Below are 24,438 nucleotides of genomic sequence, written 5' to 3' on the forward strand. Positions count from 1 at the left end.
CTCTTCTCTTCGGCTTATTGGCAGAGGATGGTGGTTTGTCTGCCTTTTTTCACGCCGCCTGCGCTTCTTCCACTTTGATGTAGCTGATGACCTTCTCCAGCATCTCATCAAAATTCAATATGGGATTCCTGATGAGGTCCCTAAAGAATTCCCCTTCTATTAGACCATGAGAGAAGGCGTTCATGAGTATTTCCGATGTGACCGAGGGAACATCCTGAGCCACTTGATTGAAGCGTTTGATATAGCTTCTTAACGGCTCGGAGGGCCCTTGCTTGAGAGCAAACAAGCAATGGTCCGTCTTTTGATATTTCCTACTACTGGCAAAGTGGCGCAGGAATGCGATCTTGAAATCGGAGAAGCAGGTGATGGACCCATGCGGTAGTCCATCGAACCACTTCTGGGCATAGCCCGATAAGGTATTCAGGAATACTCGACATTTAACGACATCGCTGTACTAGTATAACAGAACCGCGTTCCTGAACTTGCGAAGGTGGTCTTCAGGATCTTTGCTGCCATCATATTCCTCGATAGCAGGGGGTCGGTACCCTTTTGATAACCTTTCCTCCAATATTTTGGAAGAGAATGACACTTTCTCCTCCAGCTCTACACAATGTTCTTCTCAGGGGACGGTAGTCTTTCCCCTTTTCGAATCCTTGGGCTGAGAACTTTCTGCCACAGAAACTTGCGGTTGCTCCTTGTGGCTGTAGCAACCAGGATCTGGCTGGTAATAACCCTGGTCGGGCTCTCTATAAAAGGCAGGAGGAAATTCCATGGGTTGTTTTCTCTTGGAACCTCGATTCGAGGCGTGAGCCGGTTCTTTAGAAACCTCAGGTAACTTTCGCGGTCTGGAGGCAGTAGTTTGTTGCTTTTCAGAGGTCGCCCGCCTTTTGGCTTCTTTGAAGAGTTCGTACTCTCCCGCTGTCATAATTACATTGATTCTGCCAGAATCCTCCATCTTCACGTTTCGAAGCAGGTAGTTGTGTTCTCACAGACGGTGTCAAATTTGATCCCGTCCGGAAGTTGAGTCGGATAGAGGCTGACTGCGCTGTCCTTGGTGTTGATGGAAAGTCGTGGAAGCACCTGGTTGATCTAGCACCTATCGGAAGGGTTCTCACGAGCGGATGACAGGGGGTGATGACGGGGACGACGACGCGAGGGCTCTGCGCATACTCAGACAAGCCGCCTCTACGTTAGAAACCAAGAACCAGGGAAAAATCCCCGGGTCAGGCCCTCCGGCGCTCAAGTCAAGTACATTTTCCCCAGAAGCACAGTGAAAGGACCAAAAGTAAAAGACAAGTGCGAAAAGACGAGTGAGCGTACCTGCGTAGAGACAAAGCTCCCCTTTTTATATAGCTATGCGTACTTCCGGAGTCTGACGGGTGTCAGGGAATGTCGGGTGTCAGGATTTGTCTGACGGTGAATGACACATGGCATATTCCTATAGGTTTAAGAAGGAATCGATGGGCGATGAACCCTAGACCGTTAGCATATTCTCTGACATGCAGTGATTATTCTCTGACGGATTGTTACGATTCCCTACCTTGCTTGTCGTATAGTGTAAGCTCGCCCTGGTCTGTTAACCCTCGACTGGGTCCTCGTACCTGCAAGTCTCGACCTGTATGCACTGACCTGCCTTTTCTTGGTGCATTCCCTAGCTTGTTTGTTGTCCCGCAAATCCAGATCTGTATGTCTCGCCCTACATTTGTCATTCGGTCTATCCCGGTAGATCCAGATCTGCGCCTACCACCCTGCTATTCGAGGCCTTCGCTTATCGTTCCTCAAGTCTCATCCCGTATGCACGACCTTGTTCTGTATCTTATCTTGACATGTAATCCTTGGTTTGCATATCTCGACCTGTACGTCCTGATCCGTGTTTCCTGTCCTGTCCGTCTTGACCTGTGTCTCCTGTTTTGCCTGTCTTATCCTGTGAGTTCTTGACCTGCAAACCTTAAGCCGCCTATCCTATCCTATCCGTCCTGATTTGTATATCCCGACTTATACGTCCTGATCTGTGTATCATGTGCCGCAAGTCTATAAGTCTTGACCTGTAATCCTTGATTTGCATATTCCGATCTGCACGCTTTGGTCCGTGTATCCTGTACCACAAGTCTATAAGTCCTGACCTGTATGTTTACCTTCCGAGTTCTTACTTGACATGTAGATCTAACTCCGGAATGCCACTTGTACCCGACCAGGACCATCCTGTAACCTGACCTTTCGAACCCCACGTAGGATGGATTTTTGACCTCCACGTAGGTCGGACTTTTGACCACTACGTATGTTTGACTTTTGACCACTGTGTGAGCTTGACTTCTGAATGCCCCGTGGGCTTGATTTCTGGTCACCCCATGGATTTGACTTCTGACCGTCCCATGAGCTTGACTTCCGACCACGTCCATTGTCTGACCCCACTATCATGCACCGTATCATTATTTTTTTATACAATTAGCATATTTGTTTATTTGATAAAGTTACAATATTAACCGTAGCTTTAAGTTTCCTTCCTCATCTTTTAGGTAGATTTGATCTCCACCTCTTCTTTTTAATTCATCACCTCAACCCTCTAAAATAGCTCTATCTTTTTCTTTTTCCTTCGGGTAACTTTGAAAAAAAAAAAAAAGTAATATAGAAGGTAGATGTTGGTCAACAATATCTCTATATCAATCAAGCCAACAGTTACATATGAATTTTTTTGTTGTTCAGCTGTATGAATCTCTCCTCTTTCCTGTGCCATGGCTACCAATTGTGCCAATCTTTCTGCACCTCGTGCTGGAGAATTCCATCCCCATTCAACAGCAGTTCAAGGTCCCTTGCTGTCATTTTCCATGCAGCAAAACAGCATGCACGCAAGTCTCTCATTCCCACGCGAACATGCATGCATGTCTTGCAGGTGATTGGATTGGCGGCAGAATTTCTGTCAATTGACCGTCCTTGCCTCCGTCGTATGGTGGACAAATATCCACGCATGTCGACTGGAATGGCGCGTCCGGCGCCTCATGAATCAGAGCCATCATTGCACGCTTGCCTCACGTCACGTCTTTGACCATTCACTGAAGTCTCATTGGTATTTATTTTTCTGTTTAATATGATAAAAGATGATTCATTTATCCCTAACGTCTCTATTAATTTGTCACTAGATCAACACGGAGGAGGTAAATCATGAATGACTATTAGTCATTAGTGCAAATGGTCAAGATATGGAGGAGGTTATGCTCGGTCACGCTGAGTTTTAACCCAAAACCTCATGTGACAATACCCCATATCTTAACCATCGCAGATCATTCACTGAAGTCTCATTAACATTTATTTCTCTGTTTAATGAACTATATTTACGGATAATATTAACGGTAAATTACATAAAAAATTTTAATCATAATTTTAATGCAATTTGCATACGGTGTCTATATCTAAAAACTTTGTTTATATTTTTTTACCTACAAAATTTTATTTATTTCAATTTCCTCATACAAATATCCTTATCTAATTACCCTTCAAATTTGTTAGGTGCAAAAAAAAAATTCAAAAATGAATATATTTCTTCTTAAATTCAGCACTTTAAATTAAAATCCAGTATACTTCTATTAAAATTACCCTTCATATTTTTTAGGTATAAAAAATTTAAAAATAAGTATAATTACTCTTAAATTTGACACTTTAAATTTGAATCCAGTATATTTTCTTTCAAATTGAGCATAACTTTTTTCCTACTTAATATAATTCCTTCTAAATTAAGCATAATTTAAGAAAATCTAGTATATTTTCTATATCATTTTAAAAAAATCTAGTATATTTTTCATTTAATTAAAGTTGAAAAAGAGTCGTGCTTAATTTGATAGAAAATATATTGAATTCTAAGTTAATATGCTGAATTTTAGAAAAATTATATTCATTTTTGAACTTTTAATACCTTAAAATATTAAGGGCAATTAGGTAAATTGGTATATATTATATTTGACTAGGGAGTGGAAATAAAGATTTTAGTCAATAGTGACGACATGCAAAGTATTACATATATATATATATATATATATTATATTATATATGATCGTTAGACGACTCATTGAGTCCGAGTTCCCAGAGTGAATTTCAGTTATTCAAGCTTTCGAAAGTGGTCCAGAGGTCCCAACTTAATAAGAGTCGTCTAACAGTCGTCCAACAATCGTCTAACAATCGTCCATAAATAAGATGTACAAGATATGATCATTATATATATAACAAATTAAAAAAAAGATAGATCCGCTATTTTAGTGGTCTTTTAGTGTCGGTCTTATGGATATGGAGGGAGGTACATATAAGTACACAGATCATAACAATCTTAATTTGACTAATAGCGTCATAATATATAACGGAGTTGATTATCATATAATAGATTTATAGAATTATTTTCTAATTTACTCATTTCTAATGGCATGAGACCGCCATAGAAGGCTATTAAGGTGATAAATTTTATGTCCCCAGAGCTATGGTGTCATGGTAAGACATTCAAATTGTCACCTAGACACCCGCAGTTCAATCCCAAATTTTTGAACTGACCACTATCTGTATTTCTCGGATCGAGTCAGTTATCTATGGATAATCAATGAGGCTAATTGAATTATTATTATTATTATTATTATTATTATTAAGATGATAAATTTCAGAATTAATTTCACTAATAGCTCAATCGCTATTGAAACTATAGAAATTCAACCTGACTATTTGAAAATACCCTCCTATCGTCCCACCAAAACTTGAGGCTGCCCCTCTGATTAGTAAAAGCATCAGTAAAGGTTATATTTTGAGAAAGGAGAATGATCGGATTAATCAAAAAAACGCTACGGATTCATGCACGTAGTCAAGTCGTTTGTATAAATTCTCTCAAGTCCAACACTACGGCGAGCCTCGGTGGCGGCGCCGCCGAGAGTTGGACCTTTCAGAGCCACCTTCTCACTGTCGCCACAGGGTATTTAAACTGCGCTGGTTGTCTGTTTGCTGTAAACCAGGCCATGGCGAGGAAGAGAGACGCCGAGGCCGAGCTGAACCTGCCGCCCGGCTTTCGGTTCCACCCCACCGACGAGGAGCTCGTCGTCCACTACCTCTGCCCCAAGGCCGCCGGTCAACGCCTCCAGGTACCCATCATCGCCGAGATCGACCTCTACAAGTTTGACCCCTGGGACCTTCCAGGTACCCTTCAAATCAAACGCCTCATCGCTCTACTTCTAAACTACTTCAATCGAACAAAATACTTCTAAACTGAAGTGTGTTATCTGAGAATTTCGAATGGGTTCTGTGAGGGCAGAGATGGCGTTGTTCGGGAGCAAGGAGTGGTACTTTTTCACGCCTAGAGACCGCAAGTACCCCAACGGCTGTCGGCCAAACAGAGCCACCGGAAGTGGGCACTGGAAAGCCACAGGCGCCGATAAACCGATCACCCCGCGGGGCAGTGCCCAGCCGCTGGGGATCAAGAAAGCGCTCGTGTTCTACCATGGAAAGGCGCCGAGGGAAGTCAAGACGGATTGGATCATGCACGAGTACCGCCTCGCTAACACTGATAGATCGTCCAACAAGGGCAGCCTAAGAGTTCGTCTCGAGCTCCACAGTTCAACTTTCTCTCTCTTTTTTTTTCCCCACTGACAAGACTTTGCTTTGCTTCAGTTGGATGATTGGGTCTTATGCCATTTGTACCACAAGAAGAACGTCTGGGAGAAGTTGCAGCATGAAAAAGAGGCAGCATCAGCTACGAAAACTACGAATTTTTCAGGGATTCAAACAATTTCCGAGAAGCTTCAGCAGATTGATTGCTACATGAACTTGAATCAAGATGGTTTTCGGGGTGCTTTAGCAGCAGATGGACTTGCTTCAATTTTCAATGTATCAAATACAGATCGCAGCTACTTCAGACAGAGCCAACCCTGCTTACCGCCATACTAGAATTAAACGATGAACTAAAGAGGAATTCAGTAATATGAGATGATTAATTTTAAGAAACTGATCAGTTTGGCCACTGAACTACTTTCTTATTTTCTGCTAAAATAAGCATGCGTTTTGCAGTTTATTATTATCTGCAAATATCTGAGTTATGTAATGGACACATTGTTGGCCAACAACAATTGTAGCATGCTTGTAACCAAAGCAATCAGCAAATGCAATCGATAGGCATCAAAGTGCCAGTCTAAATCATTGGAACATGAACTTTGGCTTACTTCTGAAAGGTTTTATCTGTGGTCTTTATTTCAATTTTCAGGAATATTGGTACAAAAACAAAGGGTATCGAATTCAACTTGAAATTGGATCCTCTTAACTCAAGTGACGACTCTCAATTTGTACTGTTTCTTTGAAAGCAGCAGCAACATTATATTCAGCTTTGAACTTAAGGGAAAAAAAGACTGAACATACCTTTTGATTCAGCTAGAGGACTTGCTTGATCTGATCATTCAGGTGGTTTCTGATTATGCAGCTCTGATAATGCAATTTGTTATATAACTAATTGATAAGGGACATGAGACTAATATAAAAACTATTTCCTAAGTTTAGCCATGCTAAATTGATAAGGGAAATAAAGTTGAGTTAGACAGACTAAAGCTAGACAAAATGAATAAGTTAAATAGTTACTTGAGCCAATCAAATAAATCCAACTTCTTCCAGTTTCATTCTTTACATGTTTGCTGGATTTCATTATCAGCAAAGAAACTAACGTAAATACGGTACCTTAACTATCATTTTTTTTTGTATTTAAGAAAGACCAACTAATTGTACGTATGTGGGAGTACCTGTAAGATACAATATCGTGTTTGACGAGTATTTAGTGCTGTCCTTATCTTGGCTAGCTGGCTCTAGAAAGATCTTTGACTTATTAAAGTCTTGGCCAATCATATGGTGTCTTCAGGATTCACCATTGGACAAGTTTTCTGTCTCCATGCTTCTTCGAGCCCCTAAAATCTTTCTTCACCTCATGCTCAAGAAGTACTGCCGGCTCTAGAGAGGCTTGAGAGATCTTAACGGGCTTATGTTTTGTGATTGCTTGCAGAATCTAAAAAGGAAAGAAGTAAACAAAAACTTGGTCTCTCTTTGTTGCAGTCATGGCTTGTACAAAATTCTTGCTTCTGCTGTTCATGTGGCTGCTTGATCAGCAACTTGGCTTTTGTAGCACGGATCCACAGGATGGTACTGTTCTTTTTTTCTTTTCCCGATTCTACGAAACGAATTTAGCACAGTTTAAGGAGAAGAAAAGAGTGGCTGCCATGAATCTGCTGATGAACTAACTATCAACCCTAAAATATGGCAGTCTATGCTCTCAGATCTCTTTCTGGTGAATGGAAAAATGGACCTTCGAGTTGGAGGCACTCAGATGATCCGTGTGGTAATTGGGATGGAGTCAATTGTAGCAACTCAATAAGGGTCACAGAGCTGTGAGTTTATCTGAAACTGTGCTGAAATTTTAATAAACTGGTAGAATTTCAATTCATTTGTTTTCTCTTTCAGGAAGCTATTCAACATGGGCATTAAGGGTACACTAAGCAATGCTATAGGAGATCTTACTGAATTGCAGCTCATGTGAGTTTAGTATACTAAATCCAATCCTTCAAACACTTGCCATAAGTTTTAGTTTCTGAACCTCAAGTTTGTGGATTGTGCCACCAATTTATTCAGAGACTTTTCCAATAACAAGTATCTCAACGGCCAACTTCCACCTAGTATTGGAAATTTGAAGAAGCTCAAGACTCTGTGAGTCCATCAGCAACTTCTCCATCTCTTCATTCTGCATTTCTTGAATTATAGTGCTCAACTACAAACATAACCTAGATGCTCTCTGAACTGCTTCTCAGGATACTGATTGGTTGCAAGTTCAGTGGTGCTATTCCTGTTGAACTAGGCAATCTATCCCAGCTCCAGACCTTGTAAGGATGTAATTTCCACTGTCTTGCTATTTTTGCTAGCTGAGGAACAAGAGTCTGATGATTCCCACCTCAACCTGTGTCACAGATCATTAAATGCAAACCATTTTACTGGTAGAATACCTGCATCCCTGGGTAGGCTCGCCGACCTCGTATGGCTAGACCTGGCAAACAATCAATTAAATGGAAGCATCCCGATTTCAGCAACTGAAGGTTCAGGTTTAGATCAGCTGGCTCACGCTCAGCACTTGTAAGCCTCAGTTTTCCATGCATGATCAAATAAAAAACTTACGCGGTGAAGAATTAACGATGATGAAATATGTTCTTATCAGCCACTTGAACAAGAATCATCTCTCAGGTCCAATTCCACTGAGCCTTTTCAGCTCTAGCATGAATGTTAAACATATGTAAGATGTATCAGCTCTATTGCCACCTGAAGCTTCCTTGTAATAGGCTCTCTGCATACTAACTTGTTGTTTGCATTCAGACTGCTTGACAGCAATAATCTTTCTGGGGTTATTCCAGAATCAATTGGACTTCTTCAGAAACTCGAAGTTTTGTGAGTGTTTGCTATTAATTTCCTTTTCATCAAACTGTTTGTTTATATCTTTCTTGCGCTTTTCTTAGACGGCTAGACCGCAATAATTTGATTGGACCAGTTCCTCAAAGTATCAGCAATCTGACAAGACTCAAAGTGCTGTAAGTGATTTCTGGAATCAATGAGATCAAATAACTTCTGAGCTTGAGAAACTGATCCTTGCTTGCCTTTGTCCTAGAAACTTTGCAAACAACGAGCTAACAGGAATGATACCAAATATGACCGGAATGCATGCCCTCTACAATCTGTGAGAATAAGCCATTTCAGGACTAGCTTGATTTTCCATTTGGTGAAATGGGAGATTATGCATACCTGATTTCATTTACAGGGACTTGAGCAACAACTCATTTGATCCTTCAGAGGCTCCATCTTGGTTCTCATCTGGACTTCAAAATCTCACAACTCTGTAAGTGTGCCGAATATTCAAATGAATCTTGAATTGTAGCTTTCCTTCAAGATATGCAGTGCTTAATCTAAGAATCACTTTGTCAGAACTATCGAGGCGGGAAAACTTCATGGGGAAGTGCCGGAAAAGCTGTTTAGCTTCCCGAACCTGCAGGAAGTGTAAGTATTTCATGAACAAGAGAAGGTCTAAGAAATCAAGAAAAGTACCTCATTTCAAGTGACTGACAGGAAGTTGAGTAGGAACTCATTTAGTGGCGCCCTCAATATGGGAACCAACATCAGCAAGCAATTGAAGGTGGTAAATTTTCAAAACAATTTACTTACCTCAGTTATGGTCTCTTCCAACTACAATGACAAACTAATGTGAGCACAGTTACGATATCTCCTCATTTCTAAGGTAATTTTCCCCTGCATGTTCTTAATCCAATCATATATCTGCAGACTTGTGGGGAATCCGGTTTGCAGTAACATGCACATATACCAAACAGAATACTGCCAAGTTCCAGGACAAGGTTTCACAATCAAATTGTCTGACAGTATCATCTGTTCGAATCCTTACGAAGCAACATCAATGTTCCGGGCGCCTTACTTCAGTTATCTAAATGATTCAATATATTACCCACAATTGAGGGAAAACATTTCAAATAAACTTGGAGTAGCTCAACGATTCTCGATCGACAATTACTCCTTTGATAGTGATGAGTACTTGCAAGTGCACATGAAGTTTTGCCCTTCAGTTTCAGGTTCAGGTTCAAAGTGCTTCACAAGTAAAGAAATATTGATGAATCTGGATCTGAACAGCAAAATTGATAGCCTCCCAGATGTGTTTGGACCATTTTACTTCATGATGTCTGAATATCAGTGCCAAGAAAGGGGTAACTGTTCTGAATTCTCACACTGATAATATGTATTTTCATTTAGTAACTTCACAAAATCTTACCTATTTTTCTGCCATTGGTGATTCTCAGGGAGCAAAATTTTGATAATTGGACTAGTGATCAGTTTTTCTGCTGCATCTTTAGCTGTTATCTGTATCGGAAGCTACGCGATACGGAAAAAGAAGCAAGCTGAAAGGGCTATCAGTAAAAGTGATCCTTTTGGTACTGTATATTGCCAAAACATTACTCATCCAATCAAGCTTTTTTATTTGCAAACATTTAATTTAAAGTGTCTTATTGATGCGAAAAACAATTACAAATTCATAGTATGCTCTGCACTAATGTCTATGATTTCAGCCTCATGGGGATCAAATGGTGAAGATATTGGCGCTGCGCCAAACCAACAATCAGTGAGGTTCTTTTTGTACAATGAGCTCAGGAAATGCACTAAGAATTTCTCCAACTCCCAAGTAATTGGAACAGGAGGCTACGGCAAGGTCCTGATGAAATTCAACACACAATTGCATGCATCCCTTGTATTCTTCATCTGTTCCTCCTTCTCTACAGGTCTATAAAGGAATTCTCCCAGATGGACAAATAGTGGCCATCAAGAGGTTGCAGAAGGACTCCTTGCAAGGTGGACTCGAGTTCAAGACAGAAATCGAGTCGCTTTCGAGAGTTCACCATAAGAATCTCATACAGCTCTGTGGCTTTTGCTATGAAAAGGAGGAAAGGATACTTGTATATGAATACATCTCCAATGGAACCTTGAGCGAGAACCTGTCAGGTACAATCTCCACTGCTATGGGGTTCCTGATTCTCTTGGCTTGTCTTTTACATTGATACAAACCAACTCCAATATGCTGCAGGATCAAAATCTACACAATTGGACTGGAAAAGGAGAATACAGATCGCATGGGACTCAGCCACTGGCTTAGCGTATCTTCATGAGCATGCTAATCCACCATTAATCCACAGGGATATCAAGTCGACCAATATCCTTCTGGATGATAACTGGAATGCAAAAGTAGCAGATTTCGGTCTTTCCAAGTTAGTGAAAGAAGTTGAAACAGGCAATGCCTCTTCTTTTGTCAAGGGAACATGGGTAAGCACACATTCCTAAGTATTTCATTATCATAAACAAGCCAAACTAATTCATTACTGATCATATCGAACATTCACAGGGCTATCTTGACCCTGAGTATTTCAGGACCAACCAGTTGACTGCGAAAAGTGATGTTTTCAGTTTTGGCGTCGTGATGCTGGAGCTTGTGACGGCCAGGAGCCCCTTAAAGGGAGGTGAGCACATTGTTGGCGTGGTGGAGAAGGCAGTGAACAGATATGATAGGGAATTCTATGGACTGAAGCATGTAATGGACGAGGTTCTAGTGGAGGAAGGAAATCTAATTGGTTTCAAGCATTTTGTGGACTTGGCACTGGTATGCACACAAATGTCAGCTGAAGAACGTCCAGCTATGAGTGAAGTTGCAATGGAGATCAGTATGATTATGAAAAATCTAGACTGAGCAAGAAACTCCAAGAAATCCAAAGGATGCTTCCATCTGTTAAACTTTAATTTGTATGATAACAAGCGATTTGTTGATGAATTGTCAATACGAATGCGAGAAGATTCTTGTGAACTCTGACACTTGGCTTTTGACTAAAGAACAATAAATTTTTGTCCACACAGCTACATGTCACACTTCACATGGCTTCTGTGAAAGAAGACACGATATGCATGATTCGGTGCGATCAGCTTTTAAGTTTTTATGATCTTGACAATATTTAATGATACTGATAATATTAAATTTAAACCTCTCTCTTTAAAATATAGCACCATGAACTATAATCATACTCTTGAAGTCGTAGACATGGGAATGAGAAAAGGTGGAAAAGAAAATAAAAGAGAGTTTTAGACATGGGAATGAGAAAAGGTGGAAAAGAAAATAAAAGAGAGTTTTAAGATATATTAGTTGATTTATATTGATTCATATGTATTGATGATTTGAATAAATATATAGGAAGAGATTATCTCTTACGTGTGGATGTGTAGGGATGTAAATTTAGGACTCGGATTGTACTGAATCAAGTTGACTCGTGTACAAGTACGATCTGTGCGATGTCGGGCCGACCAGAGTAAAATTTAGCTAAGTGGAACAATTAATATTTTATCACATAGATTCTTTTTATTTGCTGCTCAAGAATGACAATTTCGTATGGCCGTCGGTTACCATTAATCCTTGAGCATTTAATAGTCATTACTCGATGTTCAATGCAGGTGGGGGATGATACTACTACATAAAGAGAAATCATGGTCTTGAGCAGTGCACACACAAGAAGAAAGTTATAGCTCTCCACCTACGTTCTCTCTCATTCTCTGTCGTGATAGCAATTGGGTACCTCTTAGTTTATCGTAATCATCAATACTTGGTGGGAATCACGGTTGTCCGTTATATCTTTAGAAATAGACGACCCGAGAAAATCTGCATAGGTGGAGGTGGGGTGAATATGTTTTAAGGAAACTGTGTCCATCGCATGTCTCGGTCTGCTTCGCCCACTTGGCCGCTCTTCTTGCTCGGGCTGCTTTGCCTTTAGGCCGTCCTATCTCTAGTTCGCTCTATCGCTTGGTCGACTCTACTTGATTTGCTACTCAGCCCAGTCAACCACTCTGCGACTCGATCAATCTACACTACCAGATTGGTTGCTTTGCCCGATCGAACACTAGATTTGCTATGCGACTTGGCCGTCCCACCCACTCGGCTACTCTGCCACTTAGTCGTTCGCCTCAATCAGCCGCTCTACTGCTCTGTCCACTCGGCCTGATATGTTTGCTCAGTCGCTTTGCCCGCTCGAGCGATCTGTTTGCTCAGTCGCTTTGCCCGCTCAAGCGATCTGTCCACTCGGCTGCTCTGTCGATCTGCCTGCTCAACTGCTTTGCCAATCTATCTACTTGGCCGCTCTACTCGTTTGGCCGCTCTGTCGCTCAGCTGCTTTACCCACTCGACCTCTCTATCTACTCGACTACTATTCAATCTACCCTTAATACTTAGCATAAATGAACCCTATTGACAATATAAGAATATCAGATCACATCATCTCGTTAGATAAATTAAATTAAATTTAATATAATTTAAATTCAACTCATCTTTTAAAATCTCTCACAGATTATCTGGCAGTTGCCAAATAACATCCATCTTTTTTAATACACAAAATGTCAAATTCATCCCCACAAATAATATGACTCATTGCCTGGTTGATGTGACCGTACGATTAACGACACAGTGGTCTTTGTCAACCGTAGTTTTCATCTATTTTAATCAGTGATGAACGAACGAAGCTAACTACGCAATCGAATCTCTTTCACCATGAAAAAAAGAAGATGAAGACCATTTAAATAGGATGAAATTGATGAGTTTTTATCCAATCCAATGATTATATAAGAGAATAATATTTATTTGTGAAGAATCCAATTCCCTTACGTCTAAGGTTCCAGCAAACATTAATTATTGCTTTCCTCAGAATATGCTTTAATTCCAGTAATTAACTCGAAGACGATAAAATTTTATTAGAGTTTTTATTTGATTTTTTGTTCTTAAAAACTTTTCTTTGTTGCCAAGAAATTAATTTCCTTTTTTTTTAGATTTCCAATATGTTGAAAAAAAATACTATATCTAATTTTATTTTATAAAAATATATCTCAACAAAAATGACGACGCTTTTCAGTTCGGAAGTAAGATCTCTTGGACTACTTTTTATAGTCAAAGGGATGTGTCACTTATATTTATGGTCAGATCGCGGCTGCGATCCCTTCCTGGGTTCACCGTCCCCATCAGATTATAATTTTTATTCGGAGCAGACGACCGGAGGTCATCCGGAGGATACCTTCACTCGACGCCCAGTAACCTGGCCACTTATCCATCACCAAAGGTCTTCGGACGACTTTCGGCCGTCCGCTCCCAAAAAAAATTATAATTTGATAGGGACGATGAATCAAAAAAAGGATTGTAACTATTTGTGACCGGATCGCGGTCACGATCTGATCGTAAATATGAGGGACATATTTCTTGGATCATTAAAAAAAAAAAAAAAAAAAAAAAAAAACGATTCGGAGATGTGTGCTATTTCAATTCGACCTTTTAATTAATTCAGTTATTTTTTAAAGAAAATAAAAAATCAAAATCGTATAACAACTTCCTGTTTGAAGCTTCCGTTTATTTCGATATTCCGGGACCATTTTGGTAGTTTTGCCCTTAGGACCTAATTGTGAATATTTTAATTGCAATGGTTATTTTATATAACTGACATGGACGATCTGGCCTTTTATTTTCCTTTGCGATCGCTGTCTGTCCTTTTCAAAGTAAAATATTAAAAAAATATATATTTTATGTTCCTAATTTTTCTAAATTTTTATATTCCCAGTCATAAGTTCTTAATTTTTGTTTTCATAATTCCAGGGATCAATTGGTAAGATTCCGTCTGAAATTATAAAAGGAGGTGTGCCACGGAAGGAACGCGGTTCACACAGTCAGTCGCCTCTGCGATTTAGGAGCGTGAGGGAGTAGAGACGCCGGAGCGTTCTTGGAGGCTTTGTGAGACAACTTGATTTTTCTTGACGGAGAACCGGTAAGAGCGATAAGCCGTAACTTCCGGTTGATTCTGGTTGTTCTTCACTGTTCGGTTGATTCTGGTTTATTCTAGGATGATAAAGAGAGCAAGTATTGATCAATATTCCGTCTCGACGTTCTAGTTTAATTAGGGTTTTGTTTACTTCTGCACATTTGGATTGCATCAGCAATACAAGATCTTGATCTGAATAGTAAAGTTGGAATTTTTCTCCTGATATCAGCGTAGCTTTTTTGGTTTCTTCGCCTGCATTCTTCTTATTCGTGGAATATTGTCGACCTTGTTGCCGCTTCCATCTTGTAATCTTCTCGAGTCTATACGTGAGAATTTGCGTGATTCTTTCTCATTTGATTTTTTGCTGGGCTACTAGTTTTTGGGTCTTTGTGAATGTAAGTTTCATGAATATGTGTTAACCTTGTATCTCGAAGTTATCTTTTCTCCATATATATAGATTTCCAATTATTTACCTCAGAGGACAACCTGGTAAAAATTTTGCTTGTGGATTCTGTAGGCGTTATCGTAATTTAAACACTATCAATATGGAGCGTTCTCTTTTGGAGATTATAATCAACAATCAGGCCGGAAGTGGCGAATCCATCTTTGCTTTGATGAAATTTGCTGTTCTACCAATAGCAAAAGTGTTTACCATGTGCTTTATGGGGGTGCTAATGGCCTCCAAGTATGTCAACATTCTTCCTGCAAATGGACGAAAGCTTCTCAATGGCGTATGTGGTTAACTATTTTTGTGTTAAATATATATGGATTTCATACTTATAATAAACTTACGTTAAACAATTGTTTACGGATAATCCTTCTCTGTCATTTTCTTTGCTTTACTTTGACATTCTTCCATAACAATTGTGAATTTGAACAATCATAAGATGATCTTAGGGTTTATTTACAAGCAATTAGTTTATTTCATACTTCAGAGTCTTGGAGAAAAGGTCACAACAACTTGATATGCATTTTTGAATTTCAGTTGCATGGCTATTTTTCTTGAGCTCTATGTACATTTTTGTGGAAGACAAGTGAAGTGGACTCACTAGGCTGAATCAATATGATCATAGGATGCAATAAAACAGTCTTAGATAATATCTATGAGTCAAGTGAGACAGATAGATCCACCTTTTATCCTTGGCCTGGTCTCATCACTCCAGGGAATTCTTGCCTTTCTAATGTGGTGTGATTTTTCACCTTCTAGTCAGTTCCAGCTATCAGTTATTTCAATGCATACTAGTATCTAGTAGTAAGGTACGAACTAGTACCATATCAGTTCGAGCAAGGCCCTTATAGTACTTTTTTGAGCCATAAATGGAGCCAGGATTCAACTTTTTATACCTGAACCATGTGTTGAAATTGTTGTCGGACCATTGTTGAATCTGATCTGAGGGACAAGTTGTTACATTATTCTCTGTGAGTGCATGTGATGAGTTGGTAAACTTTTTTCCTTGAGAGTGTGTGGCTGTTAGATGAGGGAATTCCTTTCTCCTTAACAAAGATTAATGATGTACGATATCCTTGTCTATTATAGCATGAACATTCTGCATTGAACATTCATGATAGATTATATTTTATTATAATGATTTGCTCTTTGGAACTTTGCTATATCAAGTTACCTTAGTTAACTTGTATACTGTTGTATTTGTAATTTACTTAGTCTCATTATCATCATGGATTTTGTAATAACACCTGAAATTTTGCAAATCTACAATGAATGTCCTCCATTTAATATTCTTGTCACATGAGATATTTATATTCTGCAAAAAGCAAACAGATGACTGGATTGTAAGTTCCATAAATGAATTATAAGTTATAACATAGAAATATATTCATGCTTCTACTTGTTTGTTTGCTAATTAGCTATTTAATTTTTCTTCTTGTGAGACTACATAAATACAATAGACAACGACCATCTTTAAAGATAATATTACATCATACTATGAATATCATTGAAATTCAGGTATGTCCTGAATATGCTTCTAGTTCACTCATCTATTAAAGATGAGAGAAAAGTGGTTAATTTTTAATCTCTAAGGAAATACAAGGTTTATTTCTTTAATAGTGAACTAAACAGGAATTGAAGAAAAATTTTGATACATGCCAATAAAAAGGAAAGTGATTTTATGTAAGGGTATCTTGATTCCATAGTAAGCAAAAGAAAAAAAAGAAGGTTGTGTATTAATCGTTTTGTCAATTTTAGTTCTTGTAAATTATTTGTTTTTTCTTTGGTTAGACAGACACAAATTTTTACATGGTATGTAATACATGTTGCAGCTTGTCTTTTCTCTTCTCCTTCCATGCTTAATTTTTTCTCAACTTGGGCGTGCAATCACTTGGCAAAAGCTACTAGAGTGGTAAGACTCATTGATGGCTCTCTCATTATTCATTTGTTATTTTTTTTTCTTATGGATCTTTATAAATGTGCTTTGTGATCCTTCCTTATTGTAGTTAAATAACTTATATTGTGGAATTATTGCTAATTATTGTCTTACGGTAGCATTGTTGAATGTACTTGGTGTGTGTTGTAACTAAATGTGGGCATTAAGAAAATTGAAAATGACAATTTAACAGTGAAAACTTCTTTTCTTGTTTAATGGAGGATTTTGTTAGTCTTCAACAAATATCATCTTTATATGTGCTACTGTTTCATGACAATGATACATCAGTTTATTAGATTGTAGTTGCGCCACTCTTCTTTAATTCTGGAATATTTTATATAACACTAAGTTTGATCACTGTCAATTTGTTCATTTGATTCTAAATGGCCTCAGTTGGTCTATGATTGCTTAAGAAATGTGCTTCTCTAATCCAATTTTCCCCAAACTGCTACTGGTGTTAAAATATTGGATGCTAACAGGCACATAACATGAGCTCCATGATGCTCATATGATGCAGAAACACAAAAACTTATGTGATATACACATTCCTAAGGACATGAAACTTGATATAAAGAGGATTCATGATGTTGAACTTCTAATAGCTTGAGGATCTTTTGTTTTTAAGAAAGGTTATTTAACAAAGCACCTTCAATTTAATGCTCAATTGGTTGTGTAGATTGATTACTGTCTTGTCAAATTTTGAGATTGTTAGGAATTTTGATGAATGAGTATTAGATTGAAATAAATGTCACTATAATAGGTTAAATTAGAGGATCCAAAACTTCAGGGTCCGATTGTTTTAAACTTTTACGTGGTAATTTCTGAATTTCCCTTTCCTTTTGAGCTAATGCATCCATGTCGGATTACTACTTATTGTTTGGGTTGCTATTTAGTGCCAAAATGTTTTATGCTCTCACTCTTTCACTAACACTTGCATTCCAAGAGACACAAAGATTTTTTGCTCTGTGTTGATAAAGAAGAATACTATCCTCATGTTCCAACTCAGTAAACAATATGTCTAGCAACAAATCAAGATATCAATATTTCTGTCATCTGCAGGTGGTTCATTCCTTTTAATATAATTCTATCTACCATATTTGGATCTCTTGTGGGTTTCATTGTTGCTTCCATTGTTCAGCCACCATATCCTTACTTCAAGTTCACCATCATTCACATTGGAATTGGTAAGATGTCCAATCTTAATCAACATTTCCTGTTAGGGGTTGTTTCCTTTTTTTAGGACTTAGTGTATATGTATGCTCAACTTCTAGCTCATCTTACTTAAGTTTATTTTTCTTTTAACTGAATCATGTTTTTGATTTTGTATTTATGTGCTTTACTCCCTAATTTTTATCTTAAGTATTTAAAAAGAAGTGGTGCCTAACATCCTACCTAATTAAATATCTTGAGACATGTTTTCTACTTTGCCATCACTTATTTAGACTTTGTCAATGTGCAATCTGTTTAGATAGATTGTTGTTGCTACTTGTGCTTACACTTCTGTAGCAATATCCAAGTTAAAGGTTAGAATTCATTGTTTTTCTAAAAAAAAGATTCAAATTCATTTCATCAATGAAATTCAAAGGAACTCATATTATACTGCAGAAATTTTGCAATAAATATTTAAGCAAAGAGAGACTTGTACTTTCTTCCCACCTTAAAGTGATGAGTTTGTCTAGTTGTTTTACAAATTTAACTTTTTTTTATATGCGATGTAGAAGAAATGCCTAAATTCTACTAAGAATAGTTATCTTTGTGACCTGCATCAAATTGCTATCATCAGTTTTTTTCTTGTATTTTTCTATTATCTTCTATGATCTTGTGTACAGGAAACATAGGCAATATACCTCTTGTTTTGATTGCTGCTCTATGTCAGGACAAATCAAATCCATTTGGTGATTCTGCCAAATGTAGCCAAGATGGAAATGCATACATATCATTTGGCCAGTGGGTAAGTAGTGTTCCACTTTAAGCTTTAATTCAATCAACATTCGTTTCATTTATTCAGGGAACTTTTAATCACATTTTAAAGTTATCCATGTGCCTATTTTCTTTGATTACAACATCAACAACAACACGCCATTAATTCCAACCATTTAGGCCTGTCTACGTGGAATTTATTTGCTTTTCCCCTTGACTAATGAATGATTTCCTAGCAGATTAATTTTAGATATGAGTCTCAAAATTTACTATTGTTATAATTATTTGGGGGGGGGGGGGGGGGGGGTTTTGACCTCAATTTTCCTTTGCATCACATCTAGTTGCTTGGATTCTAACTCTCATTTAAGCTGCACTTTGCTAATTTTATAAAGAGAGTAGGATGTAGGTTTACTACTTGAACTTGGATATACTTAATGTCATGTGTGTCAGGTAGATAATTGGTCCATTAATTTGTGAAACTAGGATGTGGTTAAAATTAATTTATTTCTGTGGCATTGGTCAATTGAATTTCAATAATTGAAAAGATATTTTCTGCTATGTTTATATATGGAAGAATTCATACTTGATGGTGAAGACTTTGAAAGTTGTTTCTTCTTTGAGCCTGAGTTGGGAGAAGTATAAAGTATATTTATTTATAAAAATAAAGCTTCCACTCCTTTCCATTTTTTTTCAAGATTAGATTTGTCTGGTTTATGCTCTGGACATTCCAAGATATGCATTTTGGCACCAGTAGACTCTATGTTCAGAGAGACCTTATAAGCTTTTATTTTGCAAATTGACAGGTTGGTGCAATAGTCTTGTATACCTATGTTTTTCAGATGCTTGCACCGCCACCGGGCCAAACCTTTGATGGGGTAGAAGAGGCAAAGCTTCCAACTAACCATCCTTTGGAGAACTCTGAAACTGAGAAAGTTCCATTGCTAACTTCAAGAGAGGCCAAATCTACTGGACTTGAATCTCCAAAACAAGGAAAAGTATGAAAAAATATATCTATATGCTTATTTAAATTAATTTGAACCAAATCATATTGACTTAAAACATTATGCTACCCTATTTAGTAGCGACTAGATTGCAAGTATTAAACACTTGGTTTTGCAAGTGATAAATAATGGATATCAATTATATATTTTTAATATTTTAATACTAATTGCATATGTCCCTACAGTTGCACATAAACTATGCAGTCAATCAATTTCATATTGTTTACATTTTTTTTTTTTGAAAATTGCATAGCATGCAATATATGACATGTAATAGTTGTTAACCAAAAGTTACAATGCATATAACAAAAAATTTATTCTTGGCCTAAGTAATACATATAAGTATAACTTGCTTTTTTTTGTCTGTCAATTTGGCAAAATTGGTTTAGTGCAATGAATAATTAACTTGAACATGGCTTTGAATTTAACAAGCCAAGGATTGTTTAGCATGTATCCTCCTTATGTGGCCACAAGACTTATTTAGTTGCATAAGCAACTTAAGCAATGACAATCTGCGGTTGTCATTACCTGTTAACTTATGTTAATTGGTAATTGAGTATTAGTTTGAAAAATGAAGGAACCTTGTTTAATGTTCTTGGAGTTCATTTATAAATTCCAACTTCTTATGTGAATATCTGAGCTTAGATTATCGTATATCTGACTGGGATTGGACGGTTGTGCAGATAATTGTCACTCTATGCTATCTTGTGGAAAAGCTAAAGCTCAAGCAAGTTTTTCAGCCTCCCATTATTGCTTCAGTGAGTATTTGAAGTCACTAGGATGTTCAATATATGAAACTTAAAGCATTTTCTATAATTTCTTGTCTCATGGATATGTGATGTTATTTATTTATTTTGAGAATATAGAAAATGTTGTGGGCATGCCTAGTATAATGCACCATTTTTTTTTGTTTTAATATAAAAATGAATATTTGTTTACAGCTTCATATTTGTTTAAACTTCTCTAATGCATGTTTTAGTTTAGTTTTACAAACTCTAATCAGTTGAATTTGCAACTTGACTTAAGTATTGTAATGAAACTTTGAGGACATTTTGCAAAAGGGGCAGACATTTGGGGAAAAACATGGAATTCTTTCGAATTTGGTGGTGGTTATTTGCATTCATTGAATGATACTTTTTAAAAATGATTTTGTCTTTAAAGTGTTATATAGAAGCAATCATTTTACATGATTACTTTATATGAATCATGTTTTATGTGGTATCAGGTATGACTAATGTTTTATGTTGCATCAGGCTCTGGCAATTCTCATTGGCACTATACCATTTTTGAAGAACTTCATCCTGACTGATGATGCCCCGCTATTCTTCTTCACCGACAGTTGTCTTATTCTTGGGTATTGATCTGTTCTCTTTTCGTCTGCAAATTTTATCTTGTTATTAAATTTAAGAACTTTGCCATTTAGTTGCACTTTGTGGTTCCAATCAGATCAGGAAACAGAATCTTAACACACAAAAAAAATGTAGTTACCTTGTTATGGTCAAAATAGCATGAATGATTTCTATGAATAATAATACTACAAAGACGCCATACTCAAGCTGACAGTAAAGCTTGTTAGTATGAGTATTTGAACTGTTTAGGAAATATCAAGTTGCTACTGCAGTTTTTCTTTAGTAAATTTGAGTCGAAGAATTAAGTTAACTTATTGGCTATCCGTTTTGTGTTAATTGAATTATAATGAACTGATGATATGAGCCTAAAGCTGTTGTCTGGTGGCTAGTTAATGACTTAGTTATTTGCATGGTTGATATTTGAGGACCTCTATTTTTGTAGTTGCATTGGAAGAGCAAAATCTCTATTAAGTGGCTCATATTGATGTACTTTGCTCTGTAGCGAAGCAATGATCCCGTGTATTTTGCTTGCTTTGGGTGGAAATCTCGTGGAGGGTAAGTCATCTGCTATTTCTCAAGTAGCATTTCTTAATGAAACAAACATATATGATATCCTATGTTTCTTAGCCTAAAGTTCTTCCAGTCATTTTCACTATACAAATGACAATTCTTTCATCTAGTCTTCACTCCTCACCAACGAACCTCCCACTCATTTTGAATCTGATTCTGGAATGTGAGGATCTCTTAAGCTCTCCAATTCTACTCCTCATTGCTCTTCAAGGTTATTAATTTTTACACTCAATGGATGGATAGACTGATAAGCTTATTTTGCTATGGCAATTTGGTAAATTTCAAGTGTTTTTCTGTCTCATAGCCTCGACGTGTAGCGTCATAACCATGCATCTCATTCTCTGGGTTCACGGGAGGTTATGGAACTTTCATGCAGAGGAGAACCACGACTTTTTTTGATGGGTACTTTTTAAAAGAAAATTGAATTGCATAGTCATAAAAATAAGCATCTGAAAATATTTAGAAATGTTTGTTGTTAGAATCTAGTGCATTTTTGAATGGTAGAAGCTTAGTGCATTTGATAGGGTATTAGCATTTAGTTGTTCTCATTAGCTTCAACCATGGGATAATGCCAAAAGTGGGAATAAGGTTTAGTTTCATTATAAGCAGTCATATAACTATATAAGAAAGCAAAACATGGTGTACAACTTGCTCATAAGGTATTAGATACAACTCTGTAGTTACCTACTTTAGTAGACAACTAACACAGTCTCGATATCGGAAAGGTGACTTTTAAATGCTCGATATAATTTTCCTAAAGATGTTTTCGACTAACAATTTACTTTAACTGTAGGTAAGAGTACTAATAATAAATTTGTTTACATTTTGTGGCCAAGCTTATAGGATATTGCTGGTAAAAGTTGAACAGCTATATTAAGAGTGATTGCTGCAATAATTAACCTAAACACTAACAATTGGATTTGCATCTTGGATGTAGAAAATCCATAATGTTAGAAGCTATTGGTTTTAATGACACTTGTTATATACCAGGCCCTGGTGCAGGCAGTAAAAGACTGGGTTTACGAACAATCACCGCTATCATATTCGGAAGATTGGTTTTGGTTCCTTCTACAGGACTCGGCATCATCACTATTGCAGACAAGCTTGGTCTTTTCCCCAAGGGTGACAAAATGTTCAAATTTGTTCTGCTGCTGCAGCACACAATGCCCACGTCTGTCCTTTCTGGTATTAATTTTTTTACCATTACCGTCCCACTTAACCCTCTATGCAAAGCAAATCTAGTGTAACCTTTTTTTGCTAATATCCTTTCTTTTTTCGCGCGCATTATATTTGATCCCGTCTTCCACATTCTTCTTTTTCTATCCCTTGAAATAGCTACATTGCTTTAAATTGAAGTTCCAGGCTCCCTTATATTTCATTTTCTAGATCCTATCATCTAATGATTTATCTTTTTTTTTAAAAAAAAATTATATTACCAATTATGCAAACAGGTGCAGTTGCTAGTTTAAGAGGCTGCGGGAAGGAAGCAGCTTCTATTCTATTTTGGGTTCACATCTTCGCTGTCTTTTCCATGGCTGGATGGATTGCTTTTTATGTTCATATGCTTTTTGGAAATCAGACAGTGTCCCTTTAATGTGGTATGCAACTCTTACCTTCAATGCTTCCTTCACAAAATCGGAGAAGAGATGTACATTCTGGCAAACGATTAAACCAACTTTAACGCACACCCTTCTTTTCTTTTTCTTCAGACTGATGTAAATATTTGCTCGTCTGAGTGACTATCAATAACTCATCATCTGCAAAAAAAACTGGTCTTCGATGCCATTGCCACTGTATCAAAAAGCTTTCTTAGCTGTTTATTCTTCTTCTTTAGCTGATAGTCCCATAGTCACTGGGATCTCACCGCCTCCGGCGAAGAGTCAGCCTGCCCCTCATGACAGTTTCAGATCAAGCACCTGCTCGCCCAGTAACCAATTCCATTTTTCAGTTATACTATGAGCAAAGTCTGTACATCTGTGTCAGTCAACCATGGTTAATCTTTGTAACAATTAAATTATTTTAGATTAAGTTGGAACAATTTCACTTTAACTGTTCAATTTGTTTTGTTGTCGTTGTTAATTTTATTTACACTCTTGTTTTGCCATAATGATATCGAAGATTCAAGTCTGCTGTTGCTGCACAAAATCATTCCAGTAGATTCAAATGACTCTGGTGTGTTTATTTGAGTGGGAGTACGAGTAAACTTTACATAAAGGTTTTTTATCTAATGAGCGGTGACGTTTCTTTATTTATCCAAAAGAACATCTTAATTTTAAAACTATCAAAAATAATATTATTCTCTTATTATTCCTCCCCCAACCTTTTAAATTCTCTCTATGTTGTTTTCTAATGTATCCTCTTTCTCCAAGATTAAAAAGAGTTTGATATATTTCCATATCAGGTCCATCGTTGGATTTGATATGATCTTATATCAGACCCACGGTGGAAACATATCAGGCCTATCAATATTTTTTTATATCATGCATGTTGGACCTGATATGATCCAATATCAGGACTAGACTAGTAGGCATGATATTTTTCCATTTAGACTTATGTATTAAAAAATAATGTGGGATTTAGGAGGTTGACAGGAGGAATAGGAAGAGAATAATATTATTTTTGATAGTTTTAAAATTAGGATATTTCTTTTGGTAATGTTAAATAAGAAAACATGACCACCCGTTTTATAAAAAAAAATAAGGAATAAGATATCAATGAATTTTTTTGGAAGGTCATACTTGATAACTATTTTTTTTAATTTTTTTTATAAATAAAATAAAATTCATATAAAATTAAAGAAAAATAAATATTTTCTATATCTCTCCACTAATAAATTTAAATA

At 37.2% G+C, this 24,438-nt stretch overlaps 3 protein-coding genes across 5 annotated transcripts; all 3 read left to right on the forward strand.

The window, feature by feature from the left end:
- Positions 1–4,834: 4,834 nt before the first annotated feature.
- On the forward strand, positions 4,835–6,167 carry LOC121974464 (NAC domain-containing protein 2-like). Its single transcript, XM_042525538.1, has 3 exons — positions 4,835–5,163; positions 5,279–5,559; positions 5,635–6,167. Exons 1-3 carry the CDS (start codon positions 4,986–4,988, stop codon positions 5,908–5,910), a joined length of 735 nt encoding a protein of 244 aa, XP_042381472.1. The 5' UTR covers positions 4,835–4,985; the 3' UTR covers positions 5,911–6,167.
- A 692-nt stretch (positions 6,168–6,859) lies between these two features.
- Positions 6,860–11,440, forward strand: LOC121974463 (leucine-rich repeat receptor protein kinase HPCA1-like). 3 transcript variants are annotated; one of them, XM_042525534.1, is made up of 19 exons: positions 6,860–7,143; positions 7,265–7,388; positions 7,462–7,533; positions 7,630–7,704; positions 7,806–7,877; positions 7,963–8,124; positions 8,207–8,281; positions 8,362–8,433; positions 8,502–8,573; positions 8,651–8,719; positions 8,801–8,878; positions 8,965–9,036; positions 9,106–9,240; positions 9,319–9,752; positions 9,846–9,977; positions 10,113–10,252; positions 10,323–10,542; positions 10,625–10,860; positions 10,940–11,440. In XM_042525534.1, the coding sequence occupies exons 1-19, from the start codon at positions 7,059–7,061 to the stop codon at positions 11,279–11,281; spliced, it is 2,667 nt and encodes an 888-aa protein (XP_042381468.1). In that variant the 5' UTR covers positions 6,860–7,058; the 3' UTR covers positions 11,282–11,440. The 3 variants fall into 3 exon arrangements, with proteins under 3 accessions (XP_042381468.1, XP_042381470.1, XP_042381471.1); XM_042525536.1 differs by having other exon boundaries at positions 6,861–7,143; positions 7,278–7,388; XM_042525537.1 differs by lacking the exons at positions 6,860–7,143; positions 7,265–7,388 and having other exon boundaries at positions 7,495–7,533; positions 7,783–7,877.
- Positions 11,441–14,269: 2,829 nt separating this feature from the next.
- Positions 14,270–23,810, forward strand: LOC121974465 (protein PIN-LIKES 6-like). Its single transcript, XM_042525539.1, has 12 exons — positions 14,270–14,378; positions 14,890–15,103; positions 16,653–16,732; positions 17,816–17,940; positions 18,586–18,707; positions 19,480–19,671; positions 20,361–20,435; positions 20,931–21,031; positions 21,529–21,581; positions 22,587–22,781; positions 23,048–23,194; positions 23,306–23,810. Exons 2-11 carry the CDS (start codon positions 14,918–14,920, stop codon positions 23,188–23,190), a joined length of 1,272 nt encoding a protein of 423 aa, XP_042381473.1. The 5' UTR covers positions 14,270–14,378; positions 14,890–14,917; the 3' UTR covers positions 23,191–23,194; positions 23,306–23,810.
- The last annotated feature ends 628 nt before the right edge of the window (positions 23,811–24,438 follow it).

This window comes from Zingiber officinale, chromosome 4B (assembly GCF_018446385.1).
Source record: "Zingiber officinale cultivar Zhangliang chromosome 4B, Zo_v1.1, whole genome shotgun sequence".
NCBI classification, from domain to species: domain Eukaryota; kingdom Viridiplantae; phylum Streptophyta; class Magnoliopsida; order Zingiberales; family Zingiberaceae; genus Zingiber; species Zingiber officinale.